The sequence below is a fragment of the Polyodon spathula genome, chromosome 10 (assembly GCF_017654505.1).
Source record: "Polyodon spathula isolate WHYD16114869_AA chromosome 10, ASM1765450v1, whole genome shotgun sequence".
Classification (NCBI taxonomy): Eukaryota; Metazoa; Chordata; class Actinopteri; order Acipenseriformes; family Polyodontidae; genus Polyodon; species Polyodon spathula.
Genome location: NC_054543.1, coordinates 32,869,404 through 32,883,231, shown reverse-complemented (window position 1 = coordinate 32,883,231; position 13,828 = coordinate 32,869,404). Strand labels below are relative to the sequence as shown.

At 35.2% G+C, this 13,828-nt stretch overlaps 1 protein-coding gene across 1 annotated transcript in view; it reads left to right on the top strand.

Moving 5' to 3' along the window:
- Positions 1-13,828, top strand: part of LOC121322139 (partitioning defective 3 homolog B-like) — a 230,041-nt gene that overhangs the window by 62,094 nt on the left and 154,119 nt on the right. The window contains exon 3 of the mRNA XM_041261680.1: positions 9,514-9,685. Coding sequence (XP_041117614.1) covers positions 9,514-9,685 — 172 coding nt within the window. The remainder of the gene's footprint in view (positions 1-9,513; positions 9,686-13,828) is intronic.

The following is a 13,828-nucleotide window of genomic DNA, read 5'->3' as shown; positions in this document are numbered from 1 at the left end:
GCCAAAAAAAGTGATACTTCTCGATGAAAATGACTAACGAGCGGTTATTTGTAAAACATCCAAAGCTAATTGGAGAACTATTATGTTTGAGTGAACTAACATGGAGATGGTTTTTAAAATACTATCGATGGGAAGAGTTTGTATATTGTAAAACAAGGGAAAGAATGTATGCCTTAAACACTGATATGGCAAGCTGATTTCTACAAAAGGTGCAGATCTGAAAATGGAATGGCAGCTATCCTTGGGAGTACCGACACCCTATTTCTATATAGTTGCCATATAAAAAGAACAGAGAACCATTAGGAAATATTGCTATGTTTTTCAACTAAGCCATTGTTGTAGCACCTGACTGACGTATACTTTCAATTGATTGCAGTAATTACACCAGCAAAAGACTCTTTTTTAGAGTAGTGTTTTGACATACTGGTAAATTCGTAAATGTTTGGTGTCTCTTTGTTTTGAAAGTAATTCCAGTTTGAGGAAATGGTTCTCCTGCTTTACACACACAAATCTATTTTTTAAATTTTCTAAATAATGTAAAAGTACTTGCTGGTCTCCTGTGGCTTCCGAATATTTAATGCTTTGTTCTGCCTTGCAACAACAAAATCACTTACTTATCCCAGTAGTTCATACAGAACATACCACAGCTAGATTCTTATTATTCAAAGCAATATGGAACAACGTTAGTTGCTATGACAAGAAAATGTGCCATTCTATGCCTGGATAAGCCTGGTCTCCTAGCTGTTAAGCAATGCAAAAAAAAAAAAAAAAAAAAATGTAGGTCTCTCCATCTGTAGATGCTGAATTTGTTTGATTACCAGAGCTCTAGGTAACAGGGTAATTTATCAGCAGTAATCAATCGTATTAGTATGGAGATGATATGAACATAGATTCTATTGATGTTTCATAACCCAGGCTCCGGGAATGTAGTAAACGATTATAGATGCACTTTTTTCCCCCTTATGTATGCAATTCCTCTGTAATAAACATCAGCAAGCTCTTTGGTAAAGGCAAGGTGATTTATTTTCTGCCAGACCTTGCTTTAAAACTCGTCAGTATACTGAACTTTCTGTGTCTAATCTGATATTCTTGGCAGGGTCTGGAGACAGTTGTCACAGATCAACAGTGAATTATTTCTTTTGTTCCTCAGAAATATGTCTCCAGTCTCCTGTTCTGGGCTTTCTCAACTCAACTTCTGATAAGGTTTCTTATGCTTTATTGAAAAAAACAACAACACATCTCTGTAGTGTGTGCTGAGCCTGTTATTGTTTTAATGCATATTTTCATCACATTAGGCGGTAGGCATGGACATTTTATAATACACCGGAGACTACATAAAATAAGTGCAGCTTCTAAAAAGTTGCATTCCTTATTAGAGTAGAAGCCTTTAAATATGGTACAGGAATCTTAGAGGAACACAAGAATTCTGTGTTTTCTGCTGTGTGGGTGGCATTTTTTTTTTCTGTTCTAGTGTTTCCTTATATTAACAACTTCTTATCCCATTTCCTGATCATTTTGAAGTGCAGAAAAACTAATTTTGTTACATTTGTGTTTTGCATTTTAATATGTATCTGAGGTGTTAATTCTAGCTGACAGGTTTCAAAATTACCTGTTAACAAGAAACGCTGCCTAACTGCAAATTATTTCAGACCCTGTATTTAGCAGCTATAGTGATGTGTCCAATGTGTGTTGACTTTGCCAGTCACCATGTGCAATCTTTGCTTAAATGTTTTGGCAACTGAATTAGTAATTTTCCACATCCAATTGGGCACTGTAATTGGGATTGAAGGGGATCTCCCTAGTGGCACTGGGATAATGGTAATTCCTGAAACTTGATCCATTTTCTATTTGGGAATGATTGGAACAACTGATTATTTAGTTTGATTTTGACTACTGTTAAAGTAGTCAAACTCAGCATTACCCCTTTTTGAAACTCCTTCACCTTTATAGTTATAGTTTGCTCTGTATTTGTCTAGAAGTGTGGCAAAGTGGTTGCTGTGCACAGGTGTAGGGGTGATGCAGTGGTCAAGACAATGACAGACAACAAAGTACTGGTGAAGTGGAGGTTTATTTTGTAATCCAAAGTCTGATGACAAAACAGTAAACAATAGTGATATCAGATGATACATAGTGTTTGCGTACTTCTTTGTTTAATCCACGGGTTGGCCCCGAAATAAGTCCCAGTATTTAAACACCCACAGTTAACACAAACACGATCACAACCCCACAGTGAGTGCTATAGTGGCTCGTGGTGCAAATGCAGTTTAATCGTGACACAAGTGAAGTGCTGTCCGGGTTTGATGCTGGCCTTTAAAATAGTTTTTAAACATGACAAAACAAACAAAACACTCATGATTACAATACAGGTCTCCTTCTGGTTTAGCGTTAACCATAACAAAGAAACAGATCACCTCGTTACGTCCCCTTATGTAACGTCAGTCATGACCCCTTGGTTAATGATTGCAACTGCTCCTCCAATCCGCAGCTGCCACATCTTTTCCCTTCCAGGTAGATGATTTAGTGTGTCGTAGCTCCGCCCCCTTTCTAGATGGCCGACTTCCGCCTAATGAATTGTCTGGCCACCCAGTCCAGGACACTCTATTCCCTTTATACAACGCCCTCACAGGTCGGGAGAGAGATTTATCACCAAGAATCAGTCTCTGTCACAAGACGTCCTAGATTAAACTGACTTACCTGTGAAGTGGCAGCAGCTAAGGCTCCTTACGTGTCTACCAGTGACAGTGTAAAATATCAAAATAATATTCACTGGCGGTGATTCTTTTGAATTTTGATGTATTCACAAACAGTACCTTACAATTGCTATTAATGAACAGCAATTACCTCCAGACAAGGAAGAATGGGATTCACAGAAAGAAAATCTATTTGATCAGATCTTTAAACATAGGTAAAGCACAGTGTACATTGTGTGCTTATTTAATCGTTTATTCCTTAAGATTATGCAATATTCTCTTCCTGGCCAAACGATTGACATAATTGTAAATGAAAGCTGTAGTATTGAAGGCACTAATTCATCATAAGTAAATTAATTAATTTATCAGAGCAGTTGCGCTTTTGTCACCCTGCCAGCATGGTCAGCTGTTTTCTTCCCTGAGAAGAGGGAGCCATGTCATTGTGTTTGACAGCTTTTGATTTACTTGTCAGATGCAATTTAGCAATAATCTCATTCCCTCTGCTTTGACTATAAAATACAAACTGTGTGATGGTATACTACTTATTCAGGTGTACTCTAACCTGTTGGGAAATGCATTGCACAGGTATTCATTTTTCCAACTGTTGGTTAGGTTAGTATTTAAATGTTCAAGCTGTTATATATAGTACATTATTACTGAAATGTATGTAATGTATTGCATGTGATAATATCCCAATGCAAAATACAAGCTCACTGTGATCCAACCCCAAATCATGTCTGCATCATGATTCCTACATTTTAGCGGACAGGATTATATTTTGAATTGGGATCAACAAGTGCATTCACACTTTAAAAAAATTAAATAAAATACAAAGAAGTGCCAATTTAAATGGTTGAAGAGGAACACATATTTTATACAGTCATCAATAATATAAAGAGCCAACATTTTGGTCTTTCACATACAGCAGTGTATTTCAGAACAGAAAACCATGCAAGTTTCCCTTCAACTTTACATAAAAGGGATCTTCTGTCTAGCTATACTGATGTAGCTATACTATAACACACATTGCTGTATATGTGAAATGCTTTCCAGTAGATCTGAAATATGGTGGTATACTAGGGTTGCCATCTGTCCAGGAATTGGTATCTGTGTCTGGGTGGCAAGAATTAACAAGCCTGAAAGCCCTGATGTCCAGTTTTAAGTGAAACAGATAAGAAACACCAACCTTTCTATAATATTTTCTTTGATATACATTAGTTGCTTAAACAATGTCCTCTGTCTTATTAGAAATGTACTGTTTAGTACTGATCTGTACATTCTACTTTATCCCCAGCATTTGAATAATGCTGAGGAGGGACAACGAACATATTCACATGATGTAAACCGGTGGTTCTCAGACTTTTTGGGCCGTGGCCCCTTTCTCTTGTCTGTGGTACTTGACTAGATTTGCAATGTTCGGGGATTTTTTTCACAGCATGCTCACAAAAACAGTTTTGCATTTATACTTTTAATTCCAAAAACATTTAAATAAAATGTTTTATATGGTTGATAACGTTTTAACAATAACAATCAGCCATTTTGTTACAGACTTTCAACATGTCTGACGAAAACAATTTTGGCTGTTACTTAATTAAACCCTTGTGTAAAAGAAAAAAAAAAAAAACACAAACCATTGCTTAACATAAAAAAAGAACAGTCCTACTACACAGTAGCAGGCGTAGTTTACAGTGCCCCTGCGTTTCTGATCGCATCATCAATTCCAGATTTTTTAAATCCATTGAATGAAATGTCCGGTCTCTTTTAATGCTTTCAAACAGATTGGCTTCGTCACTGCTATTCTCATGTCCACTTTGATATCTGACACATTATTTCTCTTGTCCAGCGCTTCTTTAATCTGTTCTGCGTACCAGTCTGACAGAGGGCAGGGTCGTTACGTGTACTGTATGCAACCCTCTGATTGGTGGAAGTATTATTGGCGAACCAATCAAAACCACCAATAAAGCCCAAATAAAATATCCACCCATTATAGCCTAGGTTAAGATGTGTGCTGTAATTAAAAAAAAATTAAAAGTTAAAAAGTTAAATAAATAAAAATAAAAAAAAACCCTGAACTTCTAATTGCTCCCCCTCTCCCCGCCAGGATATAGTTTGTGTCCCTCCCACAGCAAAATGTTATCTATTTGCAACCACACAGCACACTTCTTCCCTCCAGTCACAGGAATAATAAGTGCCAGATACCCCTACTGTGCACCACCAGTGAGCGAGCTCACTTTAACATGATTTGCCAGAGTTTTTTTTTTCCCTTTTAAGAAAACTTGCTTACATGTTACCAATTAAGACAATATGCATTTTCAATAGTTTGTTTCAGAATGCAGTATTAATATGAATTCTATACAGTATTTTTATGTTTGTATATAAATGTTTAACTTCTTTGGTTAAATAGACTCGCAATTATTTGGTATAGAAGATACAGAAGAAGAATACTTTGGATGGCAATACAAAAAAAAGATTCTACGAAGCATCAGTAACTGGAATATGTAGATTTTTTGTTCCTGTAAAATCAGTTTCAGCGAATGACAGCAAAATGGTTACGCTAAGAGACTGTACGAAAGGACTATGCAAAAATGAGCACAGCATTAACAATATGTAAGGTACATAGATAACGATTTCTGTTCAGTTTTCAAGTTGCCTAAAATTACTGGTAGATGAATGCAGTATGCATTATTATGCATTTAAATATGTTACAAATGATGATGGTATCGTAATTTTATATTGAAGCACGCTATGATTGCCTACGTAGTTTTTCAGCAGAGTGCCCGACAGACAAGGAAATGGACTACAATACAGAAGCTGATAGTGAAACTGGCGACAGGTGTTCAGATTATAGTAATTTGCATGACAGTGACAGCGAAAATGAAAGTGACCCGTGATATGAATATTCCCAAATATCTGAAGATGGAAGAAATAGTAATGGACCAGTACTTTACTGGCTTGAACCAGTAGCAAGGCCAAATGTTTTGGGCGATAATATGCCAGTGAGAAATCAGCTACCACCAGCGCGCAGACTGGTTAGTAACGGCACAATTTCAAGTTGTGGTATCACATCAAACAGAAGCTGTTATTTTAAAATATTTAAATTGCAGGATGAGATGTTAGGATTTTTTGTTTGTTTTTATTTTTAGTTACTGCATTAAACAACTGAAAAAAATATTGACACTGGATCGTATCTAAACGGCAAATTGGACTTTTGTTACTTGTAGGGTTGCCACCTGGCCCCATAATTCCAGTACACTTTGGGACAGGACATAGTTTTTAAGTTGCCCTTAAACTGAAAGCAATGAACATGTGAATTGAGCACTAAGCACTTGCTTAATGTATACTGCTTCTTAATTATCCGAATCATTGTGATAATACAAATCTTACTAAATAAAAAAAAAAGCTTCTTGAATAAACGTGTGTAGGTTTATTCAAGATATTTATTTTTATTTTGTACAAAATGGTATTTCAGTTCTCAATATTTAAAATATACTGTTTATATCCTATTAATTAGTACTATATAGCCCTAATTTACATTGACTCTCCCAATTAAATAACAACACTGATGCAGTGTTCACGCTGTCTGGTGTTAGGAATAGTGAACAGCTGCTCAGTATTAATGATTTCAGTGGAAGAAGTTGATGTACTATTAGAAACTATAAAGAAACTTTAAAAATATATATATATATATATATATATATATATATATATATATATATATATATATATATATATATATATATATATATATTTTAAAACTATTAATAAAATAAATATTGATGATGTACTTATTGATTTGTACTGAGATCTGGTGGTATTGTGTTACACTGTATTATATTATATACTGCAGTTTTGATAGATCTGACATATATCCAGATTTGGTCTGATGTGTAGCCCTGAACTAATAGTGGGCTTTATAAAATGCAACCCTGGCACAATGGCCCTGATGCATTCTTTGTACTGTATCCCCAAAAATTAAATTCCAACTTCTCTTGCATTCTCATTATTGGTCTCTTAAGCATTGCTCTTGTCTACCTCATTATGAAGATAAAGCACTTTTTAAAAGCTTTTGATCATTGACACTTATTAAAGACAGGACAGTTAAGAGATGGAAAAGGAATAATGGAAGGTTAGACAGTAATACTCTAGATTTTAGCTCCATTTGAAACAGCCTGATAACTGTCTTTTACATCTTTTTAAAATATTTATAGTTTTGAAGCCATTTTTAAAGTCTCTGCCCAGACATAGACATACGCAATATTAATCACTTTAATTCATTATGTCCACATTTCATTAGCTCCTGAAAGACTGTCTGGTGCACTGGATTAATGCAATGGCTAAATGAATTGTTATTTTCCCTCTGGGACCCTTCTTTGAACCTACATGAATCTTCTGCATTAAGAGTAATTCAGCTTTGACAGCTGTGTAGATCACACATGAAGGCTAGTTTGCATGCTAACAGGCTATCACAATCAAGGCTGACAACTGTCCACAGTTTCAGGGCATAGCTTATTGCATCTGCCATCTCCTATAAGTCTTTGATTAGTGTAAATATTCTGAAACATTTTTAGATGCTTTCTGTATTTACTTGAACACTGGTGTGGTGTAGTCTATTGCTGTTGGATGGCAGAAATGAACTACTTTGAATTCTGCATACCTTCAGAATCTGCTTTAGTAGTTCATCTCTATGGGTGATTGTATGCGATCATGTTGGCTATTCTTGAGAGCGCTTCTGTAACTGAAGCGGTACAGATACTGTATACCAATACAATAGAATACCCTGCTCCAAAACAAGCAAGACAGAGAACCCGAAGCCCCCACACCCCCACACACATTAAAACGTTAGACCTTAACTTTTTAGTTGACATTTAAAATCAGTCTATAAATCAAATCAACATTAAGCTAACATTTCTAACAAATAAATCAGTGAAAAAATACATGTCATTTGAATCTTTTTTTTTTTTTGTAACTTGCCGATTCAACATTTACCTAACAGATAAATGTGAAAAACATTATCACACCGGGAGCAAAGCAAACGATATGAATAAAAAAGACTTTCTCATTTTGTGGAGATGAAATAAAATAAATAAAACACAAAGAAGTATGGGTACACCACACATAAAAAAGGAGAGAGTTTGTTAAAGACCAAATGTGATTATTATTTTTATTATTATTATTATTATTATTATTATTATTGGTCAACATTAATACAAGCCTGCTATGAATCTTGCGAATCTTCAGTCTGTGATACATATTCAGATGTCCAATCTGTGATGAATATTCAGATGTTCAAATGCATATTCCTGGGGTTAAGGAGTTGTCATTTTTATTTTTATTTTTTTTTTGGCATCACGTTGCACAGTTCTTGGAATAAAGTAACACTAATCATCAGGATTAATGACATTTGTGGCACACCATGAACACTTCCTGCATGTCGTTTGAGCAAATTAGTCCCTACTTCTGTAATAAGTCAAAGCCCATCAAGATATGTTGTGGATGGGGAAAAGATAAGTTTTAAAAAGGGTAAATTGTATTTATCATAAGAGCTTGTGATGGGGAGGCAAGATCTGCAATTAAACTCCAGTAAAATTAAATTGATGAGTCGCTGCAATATCAGAGGTATTTTAAATTAAAGCACAGGGTGAAGGCGGTATGAAATATTTGTAAATGAAAGTGGAGGAGGTTTTGGTTAATGAAGTGCTGGTTTATTAAACGCTTCTTCCATTAACTCTAAGTGTGTGTAGGATTTTATAGAAGCTCTTGGAACGTTTTAAAGCTAACGTTTCTTAATGATTGAAGCATATCTCTGCAGGTATTCTGAACCTAGTTGAGCTTTCAACAGTAATTTAATGAGGATGCAGAAATGTTATAAGAATCAAGGAAATATTGGCTACTGTTTGAAGGTTACAGAGCGTTTCACCTGAGGAGATTTGGTATTTCTATGTTTAAAGGCACTTTAACATTTAATGATTGTTGCATCACACCTTTTGCTGTGCATTTGTTGTTTTAGTTTTGTATAACAAAAATAAAGGGGAATTATTAAAAAAAAAAAAGAACTCGCTTCTTAAAGCTTTTTTTTTGAAGAAGACTGATCACCCTGCTTTCAGGTTGTTTTAGTTCGGTGACACACAAAGAAAGTACAGGAATAATCTGTTCTGTAATACAAGTATTTTAACACTGCTAATAAATCTGAACTAAGCATTTTAGCACTGCTGTTAGCTGTACTTTTTTATTTTTTGTACAACTCCAACTGTTACATATTTTTTTCAGTTTTTGTATTATTCCAAGGTCCAACTTTAAAACTAGTCAGTCTGCCATTTATGTGTTTTAAAAGCTTTATGAAGTTGGCATTGGACCTTAACACTGTTTGAATAGTCATAAATTTTTTTTGTTCACTACTGAAATATTGAAATGTACTTGATTTTCGGATGATTCGATGTCAAACTTTGAATATGAGTGCCTACAGCTCGATGACTAGTTGGTTATTTATAGAGGAGACAACGTGCAGTACATATTCTGTTTATTGGAACTCTGTACGTATGATTTAAGCGCAGAGATTGAGAGAGTATGAGAAAAGTATGTTGGGGTCTCTGGATGTCCTCTGTAGTGTCTTAATTCAAGGTAAATGTGTTTAATTTGTTTGGGTAACTTTAAGGCTTTATTTGTGGTATTGTGCATTGGAATATTTACTACTACTATCATGGGTGAATATACACAAGTTTGGAAATTCAGTGCTATGATGGAAGATACTTTTTAGAGATTTAAATGTCCTTTAAAAAAAATATTGCTGTGTGCTTATTTCTTTTATTTTGTGTTTGTTTTGCAGCTTATTGCTTACTATGAGGAGCAGTTGACACAGCAGAGAGAGGGCCTTAATGGTACCCTGACAGGAAGACGGAGCTCCCCAGACCACTTTGAGAATGGAGTGTCTGCCCAGCTTGCCGTCTTCCAGCCAATCAGCGGAGAGATTGAGGTCAACTCTTCTGCACTGAAATCCAGTATGTGACCCAAGAGTCCTATTGCAGGCTTTATGGAAAGTTACACTGTGGGTGGCAGGAAGGAGTTAGTATTTACTAGTTTACTCTTGAGTCATATTAGATATCTAGTCCTACTGTATCTGCAGTGTAATTTGGATCACAGACACAAGAAATGAGTAAAATCACAAAGCAACGTACACACTGTCTTTACTGTGAGTGAGTACACACACTGAAACTAGTTCAGTTTCTCTGCCATTTACTTTCAGTTATTGAAATTCATTCATGATATATGTTGTTAATAACATAATTGATAATATATTTATTGATTATGTATAACAAAAGTTTTCATACTACACTCTATGAGCCAAGCCAAATGTGAAACTAGCCACACTCAGCAAATGTGGTTTGATGTGCTTTGAGATAACATGCATAAATAACTTTATCTGGAAGTTTATGTTCAAGGAAACGGTGGCCTTGTACAACAGTTTTCTCTTGTCTGCATATTTAAACAAGGGCATCAGCTGTCATCAGTTGTTGTATTTATAACTCCAGTCAGACAAAACTCCACACAGGGTGAAAGGCGAGAACAAACTAAATATGTTGGCCCTTTTTTTTTTTTTTTTTGAAGGCATATTTAGTTCTTACAAAGGTGTTTTACAAATTGGGAACGTTGTGATAGTTTTTTCAGGAGTTACTATCTTTGTGGGGACATTTCTTCAAATTGTGTCCCCACATTGATCATAGTACCCCCCCCCCCCCCCTCCTCCCACACACACACACATACACACACACAGACACAGGCTTTGGACATGTCATTGTCTCATGTTTGATTCCTTTTTGACATAAACAGAGTTCAATATCCTGTATACAAATGAACATGCCAGCAGCAAAGTGTTTGATATGTAAACCTTAAATGAAGAAGATCATCAGATCCTGTTAGTGAAAACTGTGCTTTAGGGAGCAGAGAGAGCGATTTGTTTTGGGTATTTACATGAACCAGTGCTTAAAGTGCTTATCATAGAAGCAATTAGATTTTTTAATGGACAATTCCTCAAGCCGCGTTTTCATTTTTTTTTTTTTGCTTCAGTGCTTCCTTTGTCTGTGTTGATTTTAAGCGTCATGAGTACTATTACCAGTTGGTGCTGGGATTTACACATACTGTACATGTACAGAGGCCAGTCCTTTCAAACTATTGAAGCCCAGCCTAATGCAGTAAAATTCCTAAAATACACCTAAGTGTTTGAGTGGTGTTACTGAGATCCTTCACTGTTTAGGTAAAGTGGACCCAGCTGTTGTTAAATGACTGATTTCTGTCATTAAACTCAGCCACTGTAGATATTGTCAGATTGTTTTTTTTTTTTTTGTATTTAACTGGAGTTTATATATACATTATATTCATGCACTTTTGATTTACTACCTGCATTGTTTTTATTTGTTAGAACCCCCAGCCTTTCCCATCCCTTTGCCTTCTATACTCGTCTAAGTTTTCATCACAGATTGCAAGTGGATCTCTGTGCTGAATGAAAAAGAATGAAAAAAGGCCTACAACATGGCATAAATGTTAGGATGAATTGCTCTCACCTTGTGTCAATATAGTCTGGAGGTTCAGTTTTATTTCTATATTTTATTCCCCTTTTATTATATGTGTTATTGGTCCATGTGACATTTCAGATTGTTCTTCAGAACCCAGAAAATGCAAGAAGTTGAACTTCATCAGTCGTGAAAATGAATTTCTTATTCAAATTCTCTGTCACTGCCAAAATACTTTTATGACTAAAAGGCTGTCTGGAACAATAGCAGCAATACATACAGTTCTACAGTGTGTGATGAACAGTGACATCTGAGTTGCAGCATTGTGATATCTGTCATACTATGACACTAGCAAAAACTTATTTTAAATGATTTGACTTATCGGTAAGCTTGGCCAAATATTCAATTATGGTTATCTGTCTGCCATTCTTAATGATGGACTCGCCCATTGTTTAGAACAGGTCGTGATTGAAGCCTGACACATTGGGAGGAACACTGCAACACAAGTGACATTCATTTGCAGTGCAATTTTCACATATTGTAATTACACTGAAACAAACTGGGTTTCTTAATAAATATGAATAAAATTAGGTTAGAACTATCAAGATAATTTCCGTGAGTGTTTTGCCGAATTGCCCTAACCCCCATTGTGTAATTGTTGTTTAATTTGTAGGTAATATTCATCATACTGGTTGCTACGTAGTTACATGAAAAGTTGCCATTAAAGGGTAAAGGGTTAAGTGAAAGGGTTGTTCTTTTTAATGGAACAGCTTTGCTCTTTGACCGTAGGGCTTAGTAAAGTGGCTCCATTAGTTTGTATTGTTCAGATACAAATACAATACTTTTTAAATGTCTTCAATCGTTTGTCATTGTATTTTAGTTCCTTTCAGTATTTCTAAATTCAGCACTGTTGAATGTTCCATACTTCTGGATGATGTTGTTGGGATAGACTTGGATTACTTATTTATGTTGAGTTAAACTTACCAAAAATACTTAAGGTTAGACCTTTTAAGGAGGATCAAATGCCTAAGGATAAAAAAAAAAAGTTAACTTTGTAATCCTGACAAATTATAGTATTAGTTATTTTAGTATTTGATTGTTCAATCATTATTTTATCCGTTTAAAAATGTTGACTGTTAAGGTCTCCACGCACCTACGCGATGCAACAAGCGAGTGTGTCGTACGACAGCTGCACCGTGACAAATAAAAACAAATAAAAACAAAACATGTATTTTTTGATACAAGACATTTACTCTGTCTGTGATGCGACGTGATTTGGGGGGGGGAATAGGTGCATCCCATATGTACAGATCGCGATGTTGACGGTGTGCGTTTATATTATTATTATTATTATTATTATTATTTTATTTTTTATTTGGGGTCCATGGGCCAGGTTAATTATAGCTGAAGGTTTGTTATAATGTATAATTTGAATACATTAATTTACACTAATTTGGTCTCGTACAGACACATCAATAGTGTAAAATATTGTTAATACTTTATATTTTTTAATTTGCCATGACATCGCCACTAGTGTGAAAGGTATTGTCGCTGCGAAAATACAATTTTATTGGCAGACAAATCTCATCGCATCCGGTGTGTGGAGACCTTTTGTCCAGTCAATTAACCTCCAGCTGCATTGGGTACTTTTAACTTCAATCACGGGAGGATCTATTAGATTTTCTATAAAAATAGTCGGTACCATGGAGAGTATGTCTTGCGTTATGTGTTATCATGTCAAAGAATCTTTCCAGTATTTAATATAACAGCAGGAGTCTTACTTCACAGAAACAAAAATGTACGGAAGTAATCGAGATTTAAAAAATGAAATACATAATTAGCCAGGTTTTTTTCTTTCAATTGTTAAATCAATAGAAAGTGATAATACATCTTACTGTATATTTACTGTAGTACATATTAAATTATTACTAAGCGTTATTGTATGACCTGTTTTGTATTGAGATTGAGGTTATTTGACAATAATGAAATTATTTTGATGTAAACAAATTTCTATAAATGTTTTAGCCTCAAAGTTATCCTAGACTGTAGTCTGTGAGGTTTCGTACAGTACATTCTGCTAGTGCTTTCCACATATTGGCCATCAGGGTGTAGACAACACAGGACAGCATGTGTTATGCTCTTTTAAATGTGTAAAGTTAATCCCAGAAATGCACTTTGTGCAATAAACCTTTTATCATAGGCCCATTTTATTGAATACCATATTCAGTATATGGCCTACTCCACATTACTGAAATTGCAGATGTGTAGTGTTTATGTAGTTGCTGCATGGAATCTCTGTGTACCCAGCATTGCCATGTCGTCATATTGTTACTGTGCAGAATGTGTATTACTTTAGTATATGTTTGAAACATTTGATCAAAGAAACACTACCATACAACAAATATGTGTCCGTGTGCTCCGATTTATACATCAATGTAGTATAACTTGCTGAATTACAGGGCATGTAAATTAGGTTTTAGAATACACAATAATATTTCAGCCAGCAAATCATTAAAAAAAACTCCAGTTCCTGATGACCTAGTGTGACAGACAGAATGATTCTTGGTGATAAATCTCTCTCCCGACCTGTGAGGGTGTTGTATAAAGGGAACAGAGTGTCCTGGACTGCATGGC